The 27,640-nt window shown below is 39.7% G+C and overlaps 1 protein-coding gene across 2 annotated transcripts in view; it reads left to right on the plus strand.

Annotated features, from left to right (window-relative positions):
- The window catches only part of col14a1a (collagen, type XIV, alpha 1a), a 161,518-nt gene that overhangs the window by 79,769 nt on the left and 54,109 nt on the right, over positions 1-27,640 (plus strand). For both annotated transcript variants that reach the window (XR_010095193.2, XM_063488414.2), the window contains exons 23-33: positions 64-180; positions 3,547-3,693; positions 5,095-5,169; positions 7,626-7,765; positions 10,114-10,237; positions 18,800-18,943; positions 19,223-19,387; positions 19,606-19,644; positions 19,812-19,950; positions 23,222-23,364; positions 26,258-26,367. Coding sequence is in view for 1 of the 2 variants with exons in the window: in XM_063488414.2 (XP_063344484.1) it covers positions 64-180; positions 3,547-3,693; positions 5,095-5,169; positions 7,626-7,765; positions 10,114-10,237; positions 18,800-18,943; positions 19,223-19,387; positions 19,606-19,644; positions 19,812-19,950; positions 23,222-23,364; positions 26,258-26,367 (1,343 nt within the window). In the remaining variant the exon portion in view is untranslated. The remainder of the gene's footprint in view (positions 1-63; positions 181-3,546; positions 3,694-5,094; positions 5,170-7,625; positions 7,766-10,113; positions 10,238-18,799; positions 18,944-19,222; positions 19,388-19,605; positions 19,645-19,811; positions 19,951-23,221; positions 23,365-26,257; positions 26,368-27,640) is intronic.

Raw genomic sequence — 27,640 nt, forward strand, 5'->3', positions numbered from 1 at the left:
AATTGAAAACTAGAGGTTAATCTGAGCTTTCTGTCATCTCTACACCTCTTTGTTTCTCTCTAGTATTCCTTGGTGTGTCTGGCTTGTCAGCCTACCAGGTGCGACCCAACAGCATGTGTGTTCAGTGGCAGCCTCTTCTACATGCTACAATATACAGAATCTCTATACAGTCCACACTCAGTAAGTACTTTTACTCTTAAGACCTGTCAACAACCCTCTGGCAACCTCCATTCGCTAGGGAAGAATGTGTATTCTCCACCCGGTTAGCGAGTGGTTGCTAGCTGAGGGTGCTGCACCAAAAACTTTCCCTGTGTTTGCTTTGCTTGTTAGCAGATTGCTGTGTGGTTTGCAAGTGTTTGCACATGTCTACAAACACTGGACATTTACTCTGAATGCCTTGCAAACTGGAGACAGAGAATGGTTGCCTTCAAAGTTCAAGTTGATTGAATTAGAAAGGTGCCTTCCTGCTTCAATCAACAGATTTCCAAAGGTTCAACTTTTATTTCAAGGTGACCGGTCTCTGTTTCAGGTTTGCTTCGACATTTCAGTACCACTTGGCAAGTGGTTTGTAAGTGTTTGCTGACAAGTCGGTCTCTCACACCCCAACCAGGCTCTAGGATTACATGAATGGGGAGACTGTTCTCATTCCCAACACGTAACATACCGACAATTAGTTACGTCCTGAGGCGTCCCATAGGAACGAGAAAGGTTCTGCATCCCTATGGTACGCGCCAGATTGCTGATGGAGTCCAATAGAATGACGCTCCCGGCGGCAACACACATTCCAGCCGTGTATTCCAGCCCTAACCCTAACCTTAATCCTAACCTTAACCACAATCTTAATCGGATTAGATAGTGTTTTCCAAAGTGATTAATAATGAGGAAGTAAAATAAACATACATGTGTAGATTCATTCCAAACTGTTCCCATGTTTCCAAAAGGGTAACATACCGAGGATTTGTCACATAGCATCGTACGTTACGTTTTGGGATGAGAACGTGTTGGAATGGGATGACTTAACAGCAGCAGCCAGCAACATCATGCATTCGGATGGTTGCCGACTCGTCTCCAGACCTGTGTGACTGAGACCTTAATTATATTGTATACTGGCATATACTTGTATCTGTGATGTTTTTTATTTAGTCCATTGGTAATTTGACCTGTTACAAGCTGCTCACTCTGTCCTGCCAGCTGTGAACTTATAAATTCACCACCTTGCTGGTGAAAATGTCTCCTCTGTTTATTATTAACACAAAGACCAGTCAGCTCAGGACACGTGTACTGGTTACGGGTACCTTTCACATTCATGTTGATTTATATTGATATGAACAACTGGGGAAATAAGTGTTATATATATTTGTTTCATTCTCACATGGCACTGGTTTCTGCTGTGAGGGATCATCATAAATCTTGCTATTTGCAGAAGGGAAGGGGAGATATGATATGCTCGATAAATGACATGGGAGGAAACTGCTTTGAGAATCGCGCATGTCATCGCAGCAGAAATGAAACCAGGAAAGACACAGAATATGACCTTTAGACGCTGTTTAATACACAGATCACCTTATTAATCAATGGAAAAAGGGAGCTGGAGGAAGAAAAGGGGTTGAAGCAAAGGGAGGAGGGCGCACAAAAAGGAGAAAGTAGAAAAATATGTTTTAGTTAAATAGAATCAGCCAAGGAAAAAAGCTGTGTTTAACCCCAGCTTTGTGATAGTTTGCTCTTTCCCACTGAATCAGATGACAAAAATATAAAACCCACGTTGTGTTGACCGAGAAGTTTAGAACTCATCCTATCACAGTGAACAATTTCAAGTCGGAGCTTTATTTTTATTCGTCCTCAGGGGGCTATCAGCTGGGCAGCACAAGTTCATATAAAATCTAAAGCCCTCCTGATATTTTTCAGAGATGGCTATCGTGTAGAAATTGCTGTATAGATTTGTGGTCATCCTCAAAATAATTTCTTAGTGTAGGCAAGTAATGCCTGAATTACTGCTTAGTCCACAGAGTTATTTTTGAAATATCAGTGCAGTGCAATAGTGTGAAAGTGAGCATAAAAATTAAAACATATTGTAGCAGGCAGGTTGGACTACGGTATGTGCTTCATGGGTTTACATTAAGCCTGAAAATATCCTGTCATTTATTCCTTGATTGCCGTTCAGTGAGATTCGTAGTTGGTAAAAGAGCTCTGGGTTCTACTCATTTGATTTGCCATGGGAAAGAAACCGCAGGTGTGTCTAATACCATTACCAATGATCCTGATTTGCTTTGGTGTGCAAGCGAGGCAGTGTGCACAACATCAAAGCAATGACAGCACAGCAACAAAATTGAATGCAGCTTTATTAAAATTAAACTGAATAACAGGAATGCACTGTGTATGTATATCAGATCTTGGCTCTGCTTTAAAATAGATTTTTCCGACAGCGTTCAGGCTCGTGGTTGCTGTTGATTAAACTAAATTGGAAGCTAGCGTTGGCTGATAAATGTATTAGAGACACGAACAAATTCGGCGTGTGATTTGTGCACGCATTTCATTGCCTTTCGAGCGAAGAAGACAGCAGGAAAGAGGGAGATTTCTCTCCCGTCTTCCTCGCGAACTTTTCGATTTGTCTTTGTCGCACTCTCTCTCCCTCTCCTGCCTGAGCAGCGGTGGGATGTTGAAGTCGAAAGTTTAGAGATTTGCTTTAATCCACGCAGAGCCAGCCAGCTGCTTAAACACCTTCTCGGATGGAAAAGCGTAGAGCCTCGGTGACAGCTGTTTCCCTAAACTTTATTATCTATGGCTGCTTCCTGCATGGAGGAGGAGCTAATTTGTCAACTTCCAAGATGAGAGACACATTAGGAAATAAAATTAGACTAAATGAAACTGACAAATGGCAGCCATTAGAGTGTGTACTGTATACGCGAGTTTCCAGTTTGTACCTTTTGGGCTGCCAACATAAATTCTCATGTCTTTTCTTCTCTGTGATCCTCTCGCTCTGCAGCTTGTCAAAACAGACACTACAAAGTACGTGTTTGCAGTGTGCAATCCAGGGGAAATTGTCAAGAGAAGAGAAAAGAGCTCAATAACATGATTTATTTTGATTTTCAGTTGATTTAAGATGTTTTCCCACACTTTTTGAAAACTTTCTCGCTTACCTTTTTGGTGAAGTGAAAGCGGCACATGTAGCAGATATTCAACCAGTGTTTGTGTGTGTGTGTGTGTGTCTGTGTGTTGTGCTTTCATCATGAAAAAGATGCCTGAGAATGAATCATTTTGATGCATCACAGTTAATTCTGTAAAGTCAACAAAACATTGAGCTTCATCAAGGTGACAGAGCCTTAAACCAGACTCAAATCTGATAATATTTACCCTAATCTGCTAGAAAATGCATTATTAATATTATCTTAGATTTTCATTAAGAACACAGAGGAAAATGAAGGTGTGTCTTTTGTAAAAGTTCATCTAAAAAGGATCTCCAGGCGATTTCAGTCTGTTTGGCGTGCATGACTTTTATTGTGAATTTTAATCACTCTAAATCAGCTTTTATTTCTTGTTGCCTTGCAGATGGTCAGAGACAGGAAGTGAGGCTGGGAGGTGGAGTTTCCCGACACTGCTTTTACGACCTCACTCCTAGTAGCCAATACCAGATCAGCATTCATGCGCAAATACAAGAAACGGAGGGACCCTCTGTCTCCATCACTGACATGACACGTATGCTGGGTTTATGTTTGTTTTATATCAAAGCTGTCGATCATTTCATTCATTTCTATTTATCGTGAACATTTTTAAAGGGGTTGCAAGTTTTATTCTTATATCTTTTTTACTCGTTTCTCATCTAATGTAATCAGTTAATCCTTTACGTCTCCATCTTATGTATATTTTTCCCTCTTTGCACCCTGTAGCCATCTCGTCGCACATCTCGTAGCTTAGGTTTTCTTTAACTTGCTTGGTTGCACTCTCGGAAAAGATATCGTGTTTGTGCAGTTCATTGGTCTGCTAATGAGGTGAGGTGAACCACACAGCTCCTGGGATCAAGTAGACTTATGTAAAAACCAGGAATACCAAAAAATGAATAGATAGATAGCAAGACATCTGTTGGATGACTTCATCTGTTTGGTTTTGGAAATAGTTGAAGGTCTATAGACAAGTGAAATTTCACTGATGTATTCACTGTAAATGTAATTAATAAGAGTGTGTCTGTGTATCAAAACTTTTAGCTGTCAGCCACAGCAAAGAGAAGCAGCTACTACAAATAGTCATAATTTCTAATAATTAATTAGCAATTGCTTTTACACACAGCCAACAGCCACCTTTCCATATCATCTGGATAAGTCTGTAAACAACCGATAAAGCTCAAAGGGTGAAAAGACACAATAAAGACAGGAAACAGCGTCAGGTAACGAAGGCACGAATTTCACCTGAACTCCTCACTGTTTGTCATTCAGTGATAGCTGCGTCAATCAAGCAGATATTCTCAAGCAGGCTACATATCTTTGTTTTGTCACCACAGCGGTGTGGTATGGAAGCTGAAGAAACATTTGTTGAGATAATCTCATCCAGTTTTACAAAGTGTGTGTCGCTTCTTTGCGCAGTAGCAAATCTCTCCGAGATGATTCACTTTACTGCTCTCTGGTATGACAGAACTTTCTCCAAAGTAATTAATCTGACACAGAGGCACAGACTTTAACTTGGGGCTGTTTTTGAGTCTTACAGACAATAGATGCTAGACTGATGAAAAAATCACTTGTGCTGTCCCCAATTTAGGATGTATAGAAGCAATTTAGAAAGTTCAAATCTGAAATAATTCCAAAATGGAGCAAAAGACAAACTCAATAAAACACAGAAGCTGTATTGCTTATGTACAGTATCTACAGATTGCATTAGAAATCTTTTTTCTGTAAAGGTCCAGAGCTCAATCGCTGGAGGAAAGGTTAATAGAAACAGACCACTGCTATGTCTCAGTGTGCCAGCTGTGTTTGTGTGCCCATGCAGAAGTGTGTGTTTGCGGTCTGCATGTAGACCCCATTGATGGTGCCACTTGTCACTGTCGTCATGATTGATGACCTTGCCTTCTATCTCTGTGTCTCTGTGTGTGTTTGTGCATGCTTCCAGTTCCAGCACCCACTCAGCCGCCAACTGAACCACCCACTACGGAGCCCCCACCCACAATCCCACCAGCCAAAGAGGGTGAGCTGAAGCTTTTAATACTCTTATGTTCAAGTGTGGTGGATAATCCTTGCAGTTGACATATTATTTTCTTTTAATGTCTTTTCAGGGGAAATATGACATCCATCTTATTTCTGTTCCTTATTCCCACCTGGTGTATTCATTGTGTACTTTGAAAAACAAAAATGGCCAAGACATTCCTTCTGTTAGTTTGCTTACATACAAAAACATGAGCATTCAGTAAAACTGACGCACGTAATTGCTGTTTTAGAAGTTGTTTTGAAAACTTCTTATCTGAACTTGTTTTCCCTGTGTGTGCAGGAAAAATGCGACTGAAGCAACTTAGGAAAATGAATGTGAGACAGAAGAGTGTGTTTAGTGGATATATTGGGAAAATGATGCCAAAGATTGAGCTGCCAGAGGAGAGGAAAAGGGAAATACCAAAGAGAAAGTAGTGAGGGCGTGCAGATGGTGTGACAGAGGAGGATGCTAGGGAGACGGAGGCATGAAAGAAGAAGGCACAGTCCCTGACATGCTATACCGCTCTGCTGTGGTACTGAAACTGAACATACACAGTAAATCATAAGGAAATTTGGAGAGTCGGCTTGTAAATTTAGGGTGTGCTAAAGGAAAATCTCAGACATTTTTATTCCACAATGACTTAATTATGTGAAATATACTGATTCTGCTGCAGCTAACACCAAAATGAAGAAAAGTAACCTCTTATCATATTACCACAGGCTCAGCTAGGCTAATCTGATCACTCCCACTCAGCTTTATTTCTCCTCAAATCATGCAGGGTACGCCTGACTCACCGCTGACCAGCAAGTTATGATACCTGTGAAGTCATGTTTCTCTTCACTGGATCAATCACTAAGTAAAATTTAGAAAATAAGTCTCAGCTGTTCTTGATAAATTCAAACTACAATCTATGTAATAAAACACATCCAATCCAAGCACTATATCTATTTTAATACGTTAAAAAAGAGAGCATGTCAAATTAAGGCATTTGAACAATTTAAAAAAAGCCAATAATGAATATGATGTCACTAACTTTTTAATAACACTTGAGCCTCTGGAGAGCAAGGAGTCTAATTTCTCAGTTTTTATGCAAAATGCTTATAAAGCCATACTTAATATAGGATTTTGTGCCCTCTTTTATTAGGTGACAGGTCTTTACAGCTGGCATGCCAGTTTAGCTTTGGGCTGTTTTATTAAAGAGCCATGCTGTTGTAATACATGCAGATTTAGCACACTTGACAAAGCTCAAAATAAGTCATCTGGAGAGCAGCATGTGTTGCTCCAAAACTATAATTTCAGTATAAATCTGAAGAAATTAATCAAGTTCAACTTTTGTTTTCTCTTTTTGATGCTTTCAAGTTAATAAACATGATTTGCAATTCAGTCTCTATTAGCACACAGCTTCCTTCTCTTTTTTCTAGACAGGTTTGTGAATGACTCATGAGTTAGGACAAGCAAAAATGTTGTTCAAATGGTTTTTTAAATCGAAAGCTCAAGTAACGAAGGGGTTTGAGTCCACCACCCTTTCACCTACTACCCAGACAGTCTTCGTCCTCCTCTGTTCCTGTCTGATGAGCTCAGGTAAAAGGTCGCACCGCAACACAAGGTCCACAAAAGTGAAAGACACACCTGCTGAGCCCGCCTGGAAGCGCTTCTGTCTAAGTTTCTGACCTTTGTCAGACCAGTGCCTCCATCTGTAATGACAGGCAACCTTTATTCGGGACAGAACTGCAAAGATGGGAGAAACAGAACACAAGGACCGTGTTTTTGTTCTAAGTAGGAGGGAGAAGAAAAAGAAACAAAGTCATGCAGTATGAAAAGATGTAAAGAAAATTTACAGAAAATGGTCAAATGTTCAAGACAGATGGCAACGCAGACAGGAAACACAAACAGTCCTCTGTAACATTGAAGTTTTCTCCTCTCCTTTGTTGCATTTGAATTTATGGATACTGACATGGTCATAAACAAGGTTAGAAATTTAGCAAAGACTTGGAGGTTGCAGACTTGTTAAAACCACAAAACAACTTTACAGCAGTGATGATAAGGCTACTGGGAGTCATCGAGAAACCTGAGACAAATAAAAGAGGGAAAAGTCGCTGCAGGGCCGTGGATGTATTAAAGCGGCACAACCAGACAGGATAGAGATGATTTTGTGTTCAGAAAAATCTGAGTTTAAAAATCTGTGTGCACCATACCTTTAATCTCATGAACTCCACAGTTGGCAGATTGCTCTGAAGACCTAGTCTTTGCATATTTACCCTTTTCCAGCAGATGTATATTTGCAGAGCTTCATACTTTGCATATTTACTCTGAGTCTGAATATATTAGGCAGCCAGTTAATATTCCACTTATGCTTTGGCCTCCGCTGACATTCACTCTGTGTGAAATTATTTTTTTTGTGTAGACACAAAGCATTGTGCTGACTAAATCTATACCACTCCCTTATCTGTCTGAAGTATGTAAGGAGGCCAAGGCTGACCTGGCGTTCCTGGTCGACGGCTCCTGGTCCATCGGAGACGACAACTTCATGAAGATTACACGTTTCCTCTACAGCACCATGGGATCGCTGGATCTGATTGGACAAGATGGCACCCAGGTCAGTCACATGACAGCATTCTTAGTGAACTTATCTCATGTTTAACTCATTCATACCTATTTTGCCCAAAAATCTGTCATTACATGGGAAAATAAGATTTATGGATTAAAAAGTCATGCTGTCTTGACCGCCTCGCTCTGACTAACAGTGAAGTGAGACTCTTTGCAGGGCTTGGATTCACATTTAGGATTGTTAGTGGTTGTTGTGTCTAGTCTAAATTCCTGTATCTAGTGAAAATTACCGTTTTGCCAGTTTACACAGTTTAACCAACAGAAATCCAAATTGTCCCTAAGGCTTTTCATTTCCTTTCAGTCTCTTTGCAATTTATTCTCTTTGTTTAAGAATTTTTCCTCATGGGAAATATGATGTAAAGCAGACAGTGGGGCTCCAGCCAAATGCAGCCATACTCAAAACCATAATAATGAGAGAATAACTTAATTGCATATCTGAGTATAATCTGAGGGTTAGGAACTCGTTCACAGACGAGAGAATTATGTGTATGCGGGTGTTAATCCCTGCAAAAAGATAGATTACAACCCCCTGCCGCTCTAGCAAATTACCTCATCCTCTTTCCTCCAGCCGTTATGAACTGCAGCCAATTTCACCAATAGCCAGTCACCAAAAAGAGAAAGAAAAGCTCTTTTTAATTTTTGCTTTAGGATCTGCTGAAGCTAGACTAACATTCAGCGGAGAGTAAAATAAAGGAGCTTGGATGCTGATAATGAGAGGATGGAGGGGACTTATCGAAGAGCCACTCAGTTTCTGTAACCTACTGTTTTCTTTGTTTCAAAGTTAGCCACTGAAATTTGATTAGAACAGAGATTTTACCCATATAATGTATCTTAGATCATTTCAGTTTAGTCCACATTCTTCGGATCATTTATTGTTTAGGGAAGAAAGGTGCTGACACTGGCATTCATTGATATTAGAAGGACGCTCTGGAGCCAACCACTACCCTGAAAGCCCCCTGAGAAATCAGCAGGACCAAAGCTTTACATCTGTTGAAAAGTTTGGGAAAGTGAGAAGAAACTTTAAACTCCCTGTGAGTCAATCTTTACTTTCTGGAATGACTTCTTGTTGCTGAGCGGTATTGAGTTAACTCCACTCATTTGCAGCCACCGTTCCAGAAAACAATACTTTTCCTGCAGAAATGGTGATTTTAATAAGTTGAGTGCAGATGCATTAAAGCTGGTATAAACAGTGACAGAGCTAACAGAGCAAAAGTTTGACTCATGTTACCACGGGGGATATTACCACCTTCACTCCCTCAGACTGTCTCCCATTTATCAGGTCCATCAATAGTAATGCTAAGCTCTAACTCGGGGCTGTTGCTCCCTGTTGTCACTGTGAACTCATTTATTTGCGCTTCTGTCCTGCATGGCCCCCACTATGTCAACAAACCTCAGCTGGTTCATTTATCACACTGTAGAGGTGCTTGCTAAACCCTTTTGTTTCATTTGTGTAATGTCTGCTGTTAAGGAGTTCGCTAGCCTCGCTGTGCCCCATAACCCTTTGGCAGTAGGCTACCAGCATCAGAGCGCTGGCTGTAATGTGAGAAAGTTGGCTGCACAATAAAGAGGGAGTTGGCTGGGTAATGTAGGCTGACCAAAGCCAACAACAGCACCATTAGCAGTCTGGAGGTAATGACAGTTGTCCGACCCTCTTAGAGTATGGCTATTAGACTGATTACAGTGCCAGTTTGGGAATGTGGATGTATGTATTCCTAAGTTGCTTGTAGAAAAACTTGCAATATTCCCTTTTTGCTTCATGAGTGTTTCTTAGCGTGAAAAACATTAAATACACCAGTAAGGACCACATGAAAAAAAGGCGATAACTGTGCCCCGTCTATAAAGCTATAACCTTAAACAGTGAATTGTATATTCAGGCCTCTTACAGACAAACCCATCTGCACTACATTCACTTTGTGGGGCTATTTAGTCACACCCCAATTTATATAATTACACAATTACCGTCAGTGAACAATAGCAATATCTGTTTGATACTGTTGTTAATGTCCAGAAACAATTCAGAAAGTGTTGGTGATAATGACGTGGATATTAGGTTGTTTGACCAAGATTGCAATCATTTGGGTTCATAACACTTGAATAATGCCAGATAAGCTTTTTTGTGTGTAATTTAGGTTTTTTGTACTATGGGGAGAGGCTGAAACTACCCTGAAAACCCTTTGTGGCAGTATCGCAACTGACATGACTGTGAACAGATGATGACAGAATTTTACTATTTTCTAAATTCTCCCTTTATAGGGAGTTTAAACCCAAACTGGCTCTGGCAAACGGCACTTTAAATTTGCATAATTTTATTTGACATGTGTCTCTGTCTCTCTCCAGGTGGCCGTTGCTCAGTTCAGCGACGATGCTCGGACCGAATTCCAGCTGAGTTCTCATAGCAACAAAGAAGCACTGCTGGAGGCTATTCAGAGAATCAGCTATAAAGGAGGAAACACTAAGACAGGTTAGAACAGCACAATGGCAGGATTATAGTGGTGATAGTTACTGCAAGAGTTTAATTCAGATTCCACGTTTTTAGAATTCACTTTGTTTAGCTCCATTTATTAGCAGGACAATTTCATTATAACCAGGGGTGCACATAAGTGGTCCGCAGGTGAGCATTCGCTGTCAAAATAAAAGACGCGCACCAGATAAGAAGTTGCAATACCTGTTTGCGTACATATAAAAGGCACTGTTTTTGTCCGCTAGAGTGGGATTTTCACGGCATATTCTGCACCACATCTCTGTGCGTTCATCATTTGTTTGAAGCCAGCTCACCTCCTGCAACCACTTTTCCAAGAATACGCGCTTCTTTTGCGGTTCGGACTCCTTCTGACATTTCTTTGGAGGTGGAGGAACACCAAAGTAATTGCTTAAGGGAGCTTACTTCTTTGACATCTTTAAGAGTTCTAAACAAATGTCTGTCCTCCTCCAGAAAATCTTATGTACGCAAACGCGCGTTGCAACTTCTTATCTGGTGCGCGTCTTTTATTTTGACAGCGAATGCGCACCTGCGAACCACTTATGTGCACCCCTGGTTATAATGTATGTTAGTACACTGCTCAAAAATTTAACACAGATGAAATAGAGAAAAATCATGCTTGATGGCCTGGATAATGTTTTAGGAATAAAAGGATGCCAAATCGTTTTGATAAAAAATTTAAATGATGAACCTACAGAGGGCCTAATTCAAAGGCAACCTGAAAATCAAAGTGAAAAAGTGATGCTAGTCCATTCTGAGGGAATTTCCTTGCAGCAACTCAAAATGGTAATCAGTAGTTTGTATGTGCACCCTGTGTGCTTCTAAGCATGACTGACAACGTCTGGGCATGCTCCTAATAAGATGGATGGTGTCTCGGAGTATCTTCTCCCAGGTCTCAACCAGGGCATCACTGAACTCCTGGACTGTTAGGTGCAATGGGGGTTTGGATGGATTGAAAAATGATGTCCCAGAGGTGTTCTATTGGATTTAGGTCAGGCAAGCATGGGGGCAAGTGAGTGGTGTCAATTTCTTCATCCTCCAGGAACTGCCTGCCCTCACTGCCCAGCCCTTCGTGGCATTTGCAATAGAATACCAGAAGTGACAGGCTCTGTAACATCGTTCAGCCTAATTGTTTGGGTGGTGGGTCGGTGATGGTTTGCGGAGGCGTATCCATGGAGGAATACAACAGACCTCTACAGGCTAGGCAACAGCACCCTGACTGCTATTAGGTATTGGGCTTAAATTCTTGGACTCATTATCACACCCTATGGTGGTGCAGTGGGTGCTGGTTTCCCCCAGGTGTAATGCCCGGCCTTATGTGGCGAGTATGCAGGCAGTTTCTGGAGGATGAAAGAATCAATACCACTGACTGGCCTGCATGCTCACCTGACCTAAATCTAACAGAACACCTCTGTGAATCTATGTTTAGTGACTCTATGTTTGGGTCTATGTTTCCTTCTTTTTTCACTTTGATTTTCTGGCTTCCTTCTAATTCAGTGCTCTGCAAGTAGCTAATTTTCATTCCCGTCATATAATGTAGCATCCTTTTGTTTCAAACACATTACTCAGTTGATATCAGTACAGATATCCAGCATGATTTTTTTACCGCTTGATATCTGATGTGTTTTTAAATAAAGTTGTCCTTTATTTATTTTTTGAGCAGTGCATATAACTATAGTACACGCGTGTACAGATAACTTGACTAGTTTCATTCGTATCAAATGTACGTCATTAACATCAAATCAGTATTCTGTCCGTGTTGGTATATTGTACCACTCCTGCTTCATTGTCAGTATGCATAACAAACACTATGGATGATGAATCTATTGTAAAACTCATGTTGAAATGTCCCGCTGCGTTAGTCTACACAAGGTGAAAGCCATTAACTCGATGTGGTATGTGACTGTGCAGGTAATGCTGGTCGTTCAGAGAGCTTTCCCTCTGCTAAAGTTTGGGTCAGGGCTCAGTGTCGGCACACAGTAATTGTGTCCTTGAGCTATACCTGATGATACAGAGCCGATTCCACTAGTCTTCCTACATATGTTTTCCTCTACTCTCTTTCTTTGTTGCTGATCTTTGTTCCTTTTCTCTTCTTCTTCCTTTCAAGCGTTCTTCTCGGCATTCCTTGTTTTTTGGCCGCTTTGTTTCATCCCATCCCTCTTTCATTTGTCTCCTCTTCCTAAATGTTCTCTTCTGTTGTTCTCTTTGGTCCAGCTTCCCAATTATAGTTTAACAGGTGAAAACAGGTGGTGTTTTAGCTGACAGGGCAATGTGTATATGAGTGCATGTGGTCTACTGCGGAGCGGAAAATAAACCATGAAATTTAATCTTCACCACACAATAAAAAGTAGGAGTCAGTTGGTTCACACAAGGTTAAGCTAATGCTCACAGACTCACTAGTCTATCTCCAACCCTGATCTCTTTGTCTCACACAAAAACGCACACATAAACTGGAGCCAGCACAGTAAAAATATTCCTCAGCAGCTCAGCTACACTGTGAGTTATTCAGGCTGCTTTTACTTAATAATAATGAGAATAATAAGAATAATAGAATATGCATAGTATATCTAATACTTGTACTTGTGCTTTTTTACAATGACAAAGGTGAAGAGTATGTCTCTGTTTGGTTTAATGGGGCTTCTTCTATGGTTTCTCCTCTGTGATCCATCCATTCTCTTCTGCTTATCCTTGTCAGGGTGGCCGTGGGGCTGGAGCCTATCCAGCTGTCTTAGGATGAAACGCAGGGTACTCTGTGATCCCATATTCATAATATAGCTTCTAAAACATAATGAATCTCTGTTTTAATTACACAGGTGAACACTCCCTGATGCTGATTTTTTAGTTATGTTCAGTTTACTTGTATCACTCTTGGACCCAGGGTTTGGAGTTTTGTGAAGTTGATCTTGTTTTCTTTTTTGTGAGGTCATGGTTCTTGCTTTTAGTTGTGTTTCTGTTACTCTTTGAAATTCAGTTAGTGTTCTTTATATTTGGTTCCTTGTGTTTTTTTATCCTCCCCGGTTGCTCTTTTATGAAGTTTTGTCTGTTGTTTGAGTTTTGTAGCATTGGTTATCATTTGGTATTTGTTCACTGGATTTCTTATGTGCTTAGTTTTGTACTTTTTCTGGTCTTAGTGTTTATTTACTCCCCTCTGTGTTTTTCCCTTATTCTTAGTTTTTTTTAATTTGGTTGTTTATTTGGTGCATTAGGTACCCTTGCCTTAGATCATCTGTAGATTTACACTTTCTCAGTGTCTTCTTTCACTTCATATATAATCCTAGAATTGCTACAGTGTGTTGGGATCAGAACTATGCCGGGGCCTGACAGTCTGCAGCAGAAATCCTTATTCCTCTTGTCACTGATGATAGTCTTTTAGGACTGACTGTGTTTCTGAGGGTTGATATGCTGCTGAATGAATTTTGGACAGAGAATGTTACACAATGAAAAGGCCTAAATTGCCTAAAGCGCAAAACCCAATTCCCCTTCCTTACAGTACGTTTTGCTCCTCTGGTTCATTGAGGGACAGGTCAGCAGTTCCTCTGGCTTTCAAAACCGAGGCTTGCAATACAATCCATAAGTTCTTTTTTCTCTCCAAACCCAAACTATTCCCTTTTCATTTTTTTCCAAACCTCAGATTCTCCTCAAAGGCCCCATTAGGGCCCCTCATTGTGTCCAAATCCCCCAAAGCCCCCCATAATGTGTACTTTTATTCTTTTTAAACCTTTAGCCTCTGGCTAGCTGTGTGAATACAACAGCTAGCCAGCAAGAACCCCTGCAGTGTTAATGCCCTTTTATGTTTACTGTAAGTGGTTTGCTCACTTTATATCGCTGTCCTATGACCTTTGGAGTAGAAGAAATGTGCTCAGAAGTGTACTTGTTTACGGTATGATTTCCAAAGATGGAATCTTTTTTAGGTATAAGTTCAGTCTGTCATCTTTATTAATTCTGAGAAATAGTTCTGCCTCCTTACCTCATACAGTTGGTTGAGAGTGCAGAGCTGTTTCTGTAGCAACATGGATTGAGTTTCTTGTTTGAAGGCCTGCAAAGGTTTGTGCTTAAGGAGATCCGACAGCTACTTATTCATATTCTGATCAAACCTGTAGTGTTAAGCCTTTTCTATATACCCATTTCATAAACAATATGTAAATGATGCTGCATCCTTTTAGACTGTATAGTCAGTTTCTGTTCCAGCATCAGTACGCTCTGATACAAGTTAGAGAGAGAGCATGCTGAGGCTTATATTCTGGGATTTTGTTTGTCACTACGCATTTCATTAACATGTTGTTGAGCCTCTGGCTGGCTTAGTCAATGATTGATGTAACATAGATATAGCTGCATTAGTCCTTATCCCTGTATACACAGTGTACATGAGTACACTGTGTGTGTGTTGAGATTTTATTTATTTTTTGCTGTATACAAGTAATTGTGTTAATCCCTGGCGCTGATTGGCAGTACAGTATACACATGGAGAATTGTGTTTCTGTATCTTCTTGTGAGCAAATGTAAAAGTGCTTAGTTATGTGCATGTATTAAGGAGACACGGCATGTCACTTTATTAGGGACACCTTGATGGTACCAGGTTGGACCCCTTTACTACAGACGTGCCTTAATTCTTCATGGCACAGATACAACAAGGTGCTAGAAACCTTGCTAAGAGATTTTGCTTCATATTTACATGATAACATTACACAGTTACTACAGGTTTGTCAGCTGCACACCTGTGATGTGAATCTTTCATTGCACCACATCTCAAACATGCTCTATTGGATTGAGATCTGATGACTGTTTCAGATGATTGAGCTTTCTGACATGTTGCATTATTGTGCTGTAAGCGGACATCAGAAGATGGGTACACTGTAGTCAGAAAGTCAGCAACAATCCTAGACAGGTGTGGTGTTTAAATGATGCTCAGTTGGTACTAAGGGGCCACAAGTATGCCGAGAAACTTTTTCTCACACCATTACACCAGCAGCCTGAACTGTTGATACAAGGCAGGATGCATTCATCCTTTCATGCCAAATTCTGACCCTACCATCCTAATGTCGTAGTGGAAATTGAGACTTATCAGACCAAGCAATGTTTTTTTCCAATTTTCTGTTGTTCAGTTTTGGTGAATTGTAGCCTGATTTCCTGTGTTTAGTAGACAAAGATGTGGTCTTCTGCGGCTGTAGCCAATCTGTTTCAAGGTTCAATGTGTTGTTCATTCAGAGATGCACCTTTGCATTCTAATGATTGGTTGTTTTAGTTACTTTGGACCTCTGTCATCATCTGGAAGAAGTCTGGTCATTTTTCTCTGACCTCTGTCATCAACATGGCATTTTCACCCAGAGAACTGCTCCCTGGATATTTTTGCTGTTTTGGACCGTTCTCTGTAAGCTGTGGGGTTGGTTATGCAGCAACATACTGCATACTGAAGTACTGACATCAGCAACAATGCCATGTTCATAGTCACTTAAATCACTTTTTGTTTGCCATTCAGATGCTCAGTTTGAACTTCAGCAAGTCATCTAAGCCAGTGAGTGGTTCCCAAACTTTTTTTGCTAGGCCCCCCTTTGTTTTATAAGAAAATCTTCAGTTGCAGGAGTAGTTAGTCTTATAAGAAGTGTTTGTGAACTAAAAATCAAGAATTTGATTTGGAGAGCCCAGTGTGTGCTCCCGACACAGGGGAAACGAATTCTGTCGAGGATACCTACCTTGGAACGACAGCTGTTGTGGAGGTGAAGCCAAAGGCAAGATATTCTTCATCATATGTTCTAGTCTCTGGCTTAGAAGGAAGTTGGTTTGGAAGCATATTTAGCAATGCTTCAACTTATGCTTTGCGTTTGCATGGGAGCCCCTTAAAAAAAACCTGTCCATTATGCTAGAAGTGTCCAAGCATTTTTTTTTTAAATTCATACAGCGCGCCGCCCCCACACCCCACCCCCACCCCCACACCCCACCCCCACCCCCGCAATGGCTCCCCTCACTTTGAAAACCTTTTCTCTAAGCTCTGTTGACAAAAGGCTAAATGCATTGGGTTGCTGCAGTGTGATTGGTTGATTAAACATTTTTATTTAATTGATAAGGCATACCTAATAAAATGGCCAGTCATACATTATATTAGTAAGGGTGTGCCTTTTTTTAAGAAAGCATCCTGCTTCATCTGTATTAATGCAGTCTTGTGGGACCCTCGCTCAATTTTCTAGGTTTATGACTCCTTTATGAATTCAGAATTAGTGTATGAATGAGTTTCGGTGACTATAAAACTCATTCCACCAGCACATTAGTCAAACCAGTGAAACCAATAAAACCCTTTCTAAAGCCTTTGTATATTTTCAATAATGCTTTTCATGACCCTGATTAAAATTTTAAGTACTCTCATGAGCTTACTGTAACTTTTTAAAGATTAGAGGATTTAATGGCTCTGTCCATTTATGATACTCCAGAGGGAACATTACAGTCTCCACCTACAGCCACAAAAGAACAGGGAGGGAGCGTTTCCTACTGCAATATAACTTTTTTCTCTTTTTTTCTTCTTTTTTTTGCATGAAGCCTTTGAATTTTAAAACATTTAAGAATCTTTTGTTTTCCCATATTGTTTCTCTTCCTGAGTGACAACAACAAAGCTGGTAAACTGCCAGACACCAGAACAAATCTAAAATGACACGGATTACACAAACACACTCAAAATAATGAATCGCTGATTGATGATGGGCTTCTGAACTCAAGCTGTCCTGACATGATTTGGTTTTGCAATAATTTTTTTATCACTTTTTTTTTAAACTTGCTCTCCCCATCTGGATCCACTCTTCTGTCTTCTTTCCTATCCTCAACGATCCACTTAGCCCCTCCCCTGTCTCATTTTCCTTCTTTCCTACTCTGTCCAGTGTGTCACTTCATGCCTGGCTAGCTGCTGTCTCACCCATCATGAAGAGAAGACAGTGTAGAAACAGATGTAGCACTGGCAGATATCTGACATCAAAACACTTTACAGGCCAAGCACTCTATCATTTTTCATCAGTGACAGCTCACTCTCAAAAAAACAAAAAACAAAGAGGAGAAAGTGAAGATACGATGTGGAGTGTGGTTAAAAATTGAAAGACATCATGCACACATAGAAGAATTAATACCAGTGTTTAGCAGTATCAGTTAATGGGCGGGCCATGTATGGATGCGCTGGTTTTAGTGCAAAGTTTCCTGAGTCTGCACCTCTTGTTATAACTCCTGGAAACACATGAGAAGTGAGAGATGAAAGTGTAAGAGGACAGAGAAGGACTTGAGAAAAAATGGTGATGGGTTTTTTTATTATGAAAAGGTCATCTGGATATGAGCAACATTTAGCACAGCTCAACTAATCATTTCCAGCAAATTATAATAGACAAAATGCAAATGATGGAATTAAATAGAAACTATCTACCAATGTATGACTGATTAGACTTATTGTTGGTGCTCTGTATGCATTCATTTGTGATAAATGAAAAAAAAACATTGTAAAAGTTTCTCTTTTATTTAGATGACCATCCGTCACCTACTCAGAGTTAATTTTTCGATGCTTTTACCTGATGGCAGCAGAAGAAGCTTCCTGAAGGAAAAATTATAAAGAAAAATGTGCTGTAGGTGCTACAAAGTTTTTCTGCTGTTTTGAATTTTATTTTGCATAACTTTTCGAGGTGCTTAAAGCACAGTGATGCACATAAATCATCATTAAATTCACTGACAGGTGTGCACAGAAATCCCCTCAGTTGCTTTGCTGTGGGTGGGTCCTGAAACCTTTTAAAACTGTCTAGACAGATTTTATTGACTGATTACATCCATTAGCAAGTGACTTTTAATTTTTTTTGATAGCATGCTGTAAACCAGATTGTGACATTGTCTATCTTTCTGTCTTTGGGTGTCATTGAGATACACAAGTCACAAGTTGTTTTCTGGCTTTTCTTTTTTTTCTAAATGCTAATCGCTCAGCCTAAATCTAATTTCAGGGGCTTTTGGGTCACTTGTCTGATAATTATGGAGTCAGTAATGTATTTTATTAATGTCAGTGGAATAATAAATTAGGAGGTCCATTAAAATTGCATCAAAGGTCACATGGTTTCACCTCTTTGATTGATGTGGGGAAGAGAATTTGAGATGATTAGAGATGACATCCGTGGTTCCAATAGCTTTCATTTGCCAAAACATTTATCAGCATCGAGCCTCGCTTGGGAAACATGATTGATGATAAAATGACTGCTCCAAAATGTGAAAATATGAAGCTACAAATCTAAAGAGAGGTGTTAAAAGTGGTCAGTAAAGGTATTAAACACTATCTACAGGAACCGAGAGGAAGAAAACATTTTGGGGAAAAAATGAAATGATTTGAAAATGATTTCAAACTTGTATTTAATTGTAACTTATACACACAAATGTTCAAAAAACGTTTAAACATTTTGGCTACTGGTGCCATCTGGCCAGGAACAAGTGTGACTTCACTGCTTTGCCTGAACCGTGCTTCATTTGTGTAATGTAACAAAATGAAAACATGTGTGTGATTTTTCTGCTTTATGCTGCTTCTGGTTTGTCTCTTGTTAGGTAGAGCCATCAAACATGTGAAGGAGTCTATTTTCACCTCAGAGGCGGGAGCCAGAAGGGGCGTTCCCAAAGTCCTGGTCGTTCTGACCGATGGACGTTCACAAGACGATGTCAACAAAGTGTCCAAGGAGATGCAGGTGGAGGGTGGGTATTTACGTCATTAATCCTGAAATGCAATGAACGATGACTTACTCTGGCCCTAAACTATGAGTCTGTGACAGTCGGTGAGATATGTAATGTTGTTATAATGAGTGTGTGTGGTTAGAGTCGAGGAAGAAGATCAGAGAAAATCCTCATTCGACCTCTCTGTTTTAGTCCTGTATCTCTCGCGCTGCTGCGGCAAGAAAACTAACAGTGTGTTAGATTAAAGGACTTAATTAATTCCAGCTTGTAATGAGTCTTCTTATTTAATTTCATTCTCAGGCTACATCATCTTCGCAATTGGTTTTGCGGACGCAGACTACGGCGAGCTGGTGAATATCGCCAGCAAACCCAGTGACAGACACGTCTTTTTTGTGGACGATTTGGACGCTGTGAAGAAAATAGAAGAGCAGCTCATTACCTTTGTCTGTGAGGCTGCCACTGCCAGTGAGTAACACCAGCTCATGTTTAAAACAGAGAGAGAGAGAGGCCGGGAGGAAAATGAGTTCAAGTCAGATGGGGATACAGATAGACAGAAGGGAAGAGGGACAGAATAAAATTCAGCTGGGAGAAAAGGAGATATGTATCCTGAGGAAAAAAAATGGAGGAGAGGAGAATTTGTGCTAATGTTGTATGAACTAACAGACTCAGTTTTTTTCTTTCAGCTTGTCCGTCTGTTTTGATGAGCGGTAACACGTTGGCAGGTAAGAGGTTCAAATACCAATCACACAGGGCCAAGCACTGTACTGAAATCCCTGGAGAGGAAGTAAATAATAATGACAGCAATTACATCATGATGGCCCACATAGTGGTGCTGGCAATGATTATTGATTATTACACCAAAGTGTTAATGGTGATGATTCTGCTGCAGGTTTCCGTATGATGGAGAAGTTTGGCCTGGTAGAGAAGGAGTATAGCACCATACCTGGAGTTTCTCTGGAGCCGGGTTCATTCAACAGCTTCCCTTGCTACAGGTTGCACCGTGACGCCCTGGTGTCTCAGCCCACCAAGTGAGTAAATGAACATTGATCCATCCGTTCACATCACAAGAATTGTGTCCTCCTTGAGTATTGGTCAGATTTTACTGAAACTTACAAACAGTGATCACCTAATGGGCTTTCACTCAAACTGTGCTCAGTGTTAATGAGCTTTATAAACTCCAAACACAGCTCCAAATTCTTTAAGGTTGCATGTTGCTACATTTTGCATGAATAAAATGATAAAGACAGAAGTTCACTGAATACCATTTGATATGATAGCTTGAAACATTGCTTTGTATACCACTTGTATCCTGTTAGGTGGTTAGATGATCTTATTGGTCATGGTGAAGGATGGAGTGGTCCTAATGGGTGAATCCCACATAAGGAAGGTGTGGTTTGGGACTTTCTATCACCATTATGCTAACATCAGTATTATGGCCACTGCCAAGTATAACATGCTGATGTGTTTACATATTTTTACCATACTTTTTGGTTATGGTTGTAAATACTCCTGAACTCAAACACTTTCTTTTGGTGGTGAACTGAATAAATTTGTCCTGGGTATGACTGCTTGAGAGACTCTTCGACTTCTCACTGGATTTTAATTCTCATTAGTTTGTGCAATACAGCCAACCAATGGCAAGATAACTTATCAGTTTCTACAAATTACACTTTACAAGAACCTGTGAACTGTGATGGATCACAAGACACATGAGTTACTGTGCCACTGAAATTGTATTTCAGTTGTGCATCATTATTTTGTCTGGTAAGGAAGTGGATTTGCTCAGATTACTGTTCTCTTTATTTTCATTAATGATTTGCTCTGTTTTAGCTGAACACATAGTTTAGCTTTTGTAATTGATTCTCTTGTCAGAAAACTCTTAACTGGAGTCTGCATCTAATATAACAGTAACTTTTAAGCAGCCAAAAAACATCCATCCATTTTCTTAACCACTTATCCAACTTTAAAATGGGGTTGGAACCTATCCCAGCTGCCACATGGTGAAAAGCTGGGTACACCCTGGACAGGCTGCACTTTCTTCGCAGAGTTAACACATACAGACAGATAGCCCCTCATCTAACATCCAACATGCATGACTTTGGACTGTGGGAGGAAGCCACACAGGCACAAGGAGAACACAAAAGCATGCCAGTAACCTTCTAACTGTGAGGTTATTGTCCTAACCACTGCAGCACCACGCTACCCAAGCCAAGAAACAACTGATCACATTTCTTCTTTATGACTGCTAACTTGCCTGACAGCACAAATGCTTGATGAACAATTGGCACATCTGGAGTTGGCAGCTGGGCATAGCTTTATTCAAGTGTCATTAAGAATGAGATTAGATCTTAGAGCAAATAAGCAAAGATGATTTTGGCCATAAGAATGATCATGACACACGGACACGATGATAAATGAATCAGAAACATCTGTAATGCACTACTTTCTCCTTCCTACGGTCTGGGTTCACACACTTCTGATAGCTGTGTGCCAAATCAGGAAGCTACATTTGTGTTTTTAATATGTTTGACTTTTTTCCTGATTTATGGTTAAAGTAAATGCCTCTGTATTTACATTCATGAATGAGTCTTTTTAGTTCTTGGCAATGATGCACCTACTTCGTTGAATGTGTTCTTGACTTAGATGTTGTAAAGGTGTTTTTCTTATCCATGGAAATAATTCTGTCATCACGCACTTTAGTTGTCTTTTGTGGTCTTTCTGGGTTTTCGATCTTGTTGGCCACTGTATTCTTTCTTTTTAAGAATGAACTAGATTGTTAAGATGGTCACTTCTAAAGTTTTTCTTTTCTCTCTGATAGATTTATTTTGGTTTTCTTGGTTAATGATCACCTCTTTTACTTTGTTCGGCATCTCTTTTGATCTATTTTTGATGGTTTCCACGAAAAGCTCCCAAATGCAAGTTAAACACTTTGAATCACCTGCAGGTTATTTATCTCCTATTTGTCATAGTATAATGAGAGAAACTGCTTCACCTGGCTATTAAACTGCCTGTCAGCCAGTTGTACAATTATTTTTGAGCCTCTAGAAATGGAGGACTGTTTATACAAATGGCTCTAATTCCGAAACAGTTACAATACAGTACAGCACCTTTGTTACAACCCTTAAATTAAAGCTGAAAGTCTGTACTTCAATCACACGTTGATTGTTTGATTTAAACTGTGGTGGTGTACAGAACTGTGTCATTGTCCATCGTGTCTTAAACAAAATTAACTATTTTGTTTGGTCTGTGTTTTTATATCTACAGTTTTAAACATTTACAAGGTTTTGAATAAACAAACACACAATTAAATAAATAAGTACATTTTTATTTTAATAAATAAATAACATTTAATCAATGTTTTGATAATTTGACATCGTGTACACTTTATTAATCCCATAGGAAATTAGTCCTCTGCATTTAACCCATTCACTCAGTGAAGCAGTGGGCAGCCACCAATCCAGCACCCAGGGAGCAGTGTATAAAGGCAGCACCTTGCTCATGGGTATCTCAGGGTAGCCGTTTGGTGGATTTAAACCCCCAACCTTGCTATCATGGGGCAAACACTCTACCTACTGAGCTATCACTATCCCCGGCTACCCAGTATATTCACTATTTCTTGGAATTACACATCTCTAGAAAGTCAGGTACAAAACTTACAGTGAAAGAGAACATTTTGTTTTAAAGCTAAAACTGCAACGAGCCAGCCAGGAGTCAAACCTAGAATCTTCTGATCCATAGTCAGACATTGCGCCACTGGCTCACATGCAAGGTGCTGAGAAGAACTTGAAAGCATTCGAAGAGATTGTTCATATAGGTTAAAGATTTGATATGTATCTACAGCAGCACTATACTGCAGGTACATGTTTAAATACAACATACATGTTTGCTTACACTCAGTAGCACTCAGAGCATTCAGTGGCTCCAGTTTCGATCCCCAAGGTCTTTTCTGATGTTTTCGGAGCTTATTTCCACTTGATGCTGTCAACAGACTTCCATTTCAGCTTCCTGTTCTTTGATTGCTCATTTTCTGAAAAGTGACAACCACTCTGAAAAACTGAAGCTTAGGAGATTTAAGCCTGAAGTGCTCGGAGGCAGCTACCTATAAAAAGACTAGGCTCTGTGATTAAAAAGAGGCTGGTGCTCATAGTGAGTCTCAGGCAGCTGAAAACACTCAAAAAGCAATCACAACAGCTAAAAACAGACAGCACACTTTTTAAAGACACCTAGTGCATACAAGCCTTTCAGGCATCGCTAAGCTCGCTATGTGTGTGTTTGCCTGTCCTTTCATGTGTGTGCCAGGTATCTTCACCCTGAGGGTTTACCATCTGACTATACTATTTCTATGATGCTCCGCCTACTTCCCGAGACCCCACAGGAACCTTTTGCGTTGTGGGAAATCCTCAACAAGGACAACGACCCGTTAGTTGGACTGATTCTTGACAGTGAGTTTGAATCACCTATTTTCTTTCTTCTTTACCTTTTTTGTCTCAGCTGGATTTCCGCACATCACAGTTTGACAAGTATAGACTTAAATAGTAGATGTTTGCTACAGCTTTCCCAGCACCTCCAAGTAAACAGAGAAAGTGCATAATGAAGCCAAACTTAGAAGTCGGGCTGCAAAGATATTAATGATTCCAGCTGGGATGCTACATTAACTACAGTTTTAATCCACTATGGTTTATGCAGCTTTAAGAAGTTGGGACGCGTTGTGAGAAGAAAAAGAGAAAAGAAAAAAGAGGAATGCAATGATCATTTAAACCCATTGTTAATTGTATGCATGCTATATGTGCTTATTTTCAAATGGATGTTATTAATGTGCTTCAAAATATTTGAGTCAGAGGCATCAAAAGACTGGAAAGGATGTGTATGCGGGGAAAAATGGTGCATTTCAGAAGTCACTGACAGAAAAAGAAAATGATGCTTTACAAGTGAAGATGGGGGGGGTTTCGTTACTGTTTTGAATAATGTGGCATATTACTTCACAAATTGAAGAATAATGCCTTGTAAAAGTAAACATTAGAATTCAGAGATTGGAGTATTATCTACTGCAGTAGTTATTACAATATATTAATACGTCTGAAATCTGGAGAACTGGAGAAAAATCTGTCATGTAAAGAAACAATCATCTAAACAAGAAACACCACCTTCTCATGATCCAAACTTATTAAAGACTTTTTAGAGATGGAAGGCTTTTCTGTGGTCCGACCAGTCCACATTTGATTTTAAATGAATCAAAGACTACTGGTGCACCTCTGTCAAGGTTAACTTTCACATCACCAATGATGCTGCACACTGTATACAAGCCTATATATGCCCTGAAACATACATATCCATGTTTCTGGGAAGGTCTCAATGATTTCAGGAACAAAATGCAGTTTTCCACTTTCAAAATGTCATATTTTAGCTTGTTTTGCTTTGTGGAAACAACAAAAACAAAAAAAATATTTTCTATTTAACCTCGGGGATTAATAAAAATCAAAGATACAGACATGGTTAAAATAAAGCATGGCCCTTTTCAAATCTAAGGTTTTATGTATCAGGACATAAAAATGATCTTTTCCTTAGCAGGTCTTAAAATTGTAATTACAACTTAAGGTGAACTACAAAACTATTTATTTAACAAAAAATTAGGTCAAAGAATATAGGTGTGCAAAACTAAGTACACCTGATTAACCAGTGTGAGCACCTCTATAAAAGCAGAGGTTTTGGTTTGGAGCATTCAGGTGTGTGTTTACACAATGACAAAGAGGAAAGACGCCAGCAATGATCTCAGAGAAGCAATTATTGCTGCCGATCAATGTGGGAAAGGTTATGAGTCAATTTCCATCATTGTGTGGAAGACCTTCTGACAGTGGCCCTGCAAATTCACCATAATGTCAGGTTTAGCATTGCTCAGAAACTGTAAAAATACCCAAGAGCTATATCTTAGACTCTATAAGCCTCAGTCAGCATGGTAAATGTTAAATGGCTGCCAGGAGAAAGCCTGTTCTCTCTAAAAGGAACATGCCAACAGGGCTTAGGTTTGCAAAGTTGCATCTGAACAAACCACAAAGCTTCTGGAGCAATGTCCTTCGGACAGATGAGACCAAAATGGAGATATTTGGTCCAAGCACAGCAGCAAATCTCCATCAGAATGTCTGAAAAAGAATAGAATCAAAGTGTTGCAATGGCCCGGTCACAAGTCCAGATTGAAATGCTGCGGCAGAACCTGAACCTGAAGGGAGCTGTGCATAAATAATTACTCACAAAAACCAGTGAACTGAACCAATGTTATAAAGAAGTGTGTGACAAATTCTTCTACAATGATGTGAGGGATGATAAAGTCATACAGAAAATTATTAATTCAAGTTATTGCTGCTAAAAGTGGCTCTACAAGCTATTGAATCATTGGATGTACTTAGTCTGTCACACACTCTTCCTGCTTTTTGCCTTAGTTGTTGCAAAATAAATAATGACATATACAAGAATGTCATATTTCTGTTTATCTGAGGTTGTAGTCATCCGATTTAAAGAGCTGATAAGGACCAGATTTGTCATTTTGTCCTGATACATAAAACCTGACAGACTGTATACTTTCTTTTTACAGTGACTGTTCCCTGTTTTTTTGGTAAATACCTGTATTATTTAACTCTTTCTGAATGGTACTGATTATATGTATGAAAAGGGGTCATGGCCTTAAATTTACAGCTGTGGATCAGCCGCAGCTTGAGTATGATATAAAGTCAGTTTTAGTTAAAACAGATGGGATGATGATGATAATGGTGGCTGAAGACTTACCATGGTGCAGTGGCTGTATAGTAAGTGTTTGTGTCAGACTGTGATAAGCCATATCACAGAAAACAGTGCACACTCGGTAAGCTCACCCCTAGGGTGAACTTTTAGAAGTGTTTTGGACATCACTGACTTGGAGAAGACTTGATCTGCTGCCATTTCCATATCAGTGTATGAGATCCCATGTGAGATCCCAGGGAGTAGCTGGAGGATGTTAAAAAATCATTTAGTTTTCTCTGCTTTCCTAATTGAGCCCGATACAGCAAGAAGGCAACAAAATTGCATTTTAGTTTGGGCTTGAGTTACTTTTGAGTGAGTGACATATATTTGCTTACATCTTGAGTCTTTAGTGTGAATACAACAGTGTATGTGTTATTCAAAAAGCTGTTTCTGTTACTCCAGACACTTGAAATATGCAGTTTGATTTTGTTTGTTTCTGCTTGAATTTCTTTTTTTTAGGGAATGCATGTTTGTAATACTTAGTAGTGTGCTCAATTCACATTTGCACTGAATGGGAAAATTATCTATCCTCCCAACCTCACTACCACCACTTTCCTCCCACAGACTCTGGAAAGACACTGACGTTCTTTAACCATGACTACAAAGGAGACTTCCAGACTGCTACCTTTGAAGAGGCAGCAATCAAAAAAATTTTCCATGGCAGCTTCCACAAGGTTAGTGTTTTTTGCAACTCTACGCTGAAAATAACTTTACGTAGCTGGATTCAAAACGTAGGCGTCGCAGCAGACAAAGTATTTTTGCATTGTGGCTAACATGCCGATGTCAAGCAGGTATGATGTTCACAAAAACTGTATATAAAAGATGAACATAACCTCAAGGGCTGAAATGTAAAGCCAACATAGGAGCGCTTGCTTAACCATGCTTTCTCTCTAATGGCCAGCAGGGGTGAGTTGTCCAGTTGTTAAAGCAGATGTAAGAAGTCACATGTTGTTATTATGATGCTTCAAGTCTCTGTCTGTCAGTCCACAGACTTCTCCCACATGATCAGACATTCAGTAAACAAGATTGCCCACACAGGCACATGTTAGGGCCTTGAAGGTTCTAATCTAGATAACATATTATAGCCTAACGCTATAATTAGCACTGTATCATTCTACTTTCACCACAATTACATAACTAATAAATCACCACAAAAATTCAATACAGTGGTCCCACGTTTATTGCGGTAGTTGCTTTCAAAAAATAACCCGCGATAGGTGAAATCCGCGAAGTAGCTAACTTTATTTTTTACAATTATTATAGATGTTTTAAGGCTGTTAAATCCCTCACTACACACTTTATACACTATGAACATTTTCACACTTTTCTCTCTTGTTTAAACACTCTCAAAGTTCAAACCTTTTTAGAAAAACAAGTCCAGGATTATAGAATGAAACCAAAGGCACTTGCGGTTGCCTTTGATGGTGCAAAACGTTTCGTCTACATTGTTGTGTTTGTTGGGGAGAAAACTTACAAACATACAGTGCAGCACTTCAGAGTCACACTGCTAGTGATCGAAGATTTATGTAAATTTGACAAGCTGAACGCATTCTGACTGTACAGGAGACGCGGCACGAGATTGATTGACAATGGTCTACAGCCAATCAGCACGCAGAACACAGTGCGCTGTAAAAAATAAAAAGAGAGAACAAAAAGCATGCAAAATTGCGCAAAAAAAATCAGCGAAACAGCGAGGCCATGAAAGGTAAGGCCGCGTTATAGCAAGGGAGCACTGTATTATGATATGTGATTATAGCATGATGATGCCTGATGATTACATTAAAAAAGACTAAAATGAAAATCATACAATAGAGCGGCTTGTGACCATTGAAGGTTATCTATAAAAATATAAAATCACATTCTCTCAAAGTAGGACTACTTCCTGCTTGATTTATGACCTCAGTAAACCATTTCCTGTTGAGTTTATTTTTCCAAATAAATGACTTT

Source organism: Pelmatolapia mariae, linkage group LG10_11, assembly GCF_036321145.2.
Source record: "Pelmatolapia mariae isolate MD_Pm_ZW linkage group LG10_11, Pm_UMD_F_2, whole genome shotgun sequence".
NCBI lineage: Eukaryota > Metazoa > Chordata > Actinopteri > Cichliformes > Cichlidae > Pelmatolapia > Pelmatolapia mariae.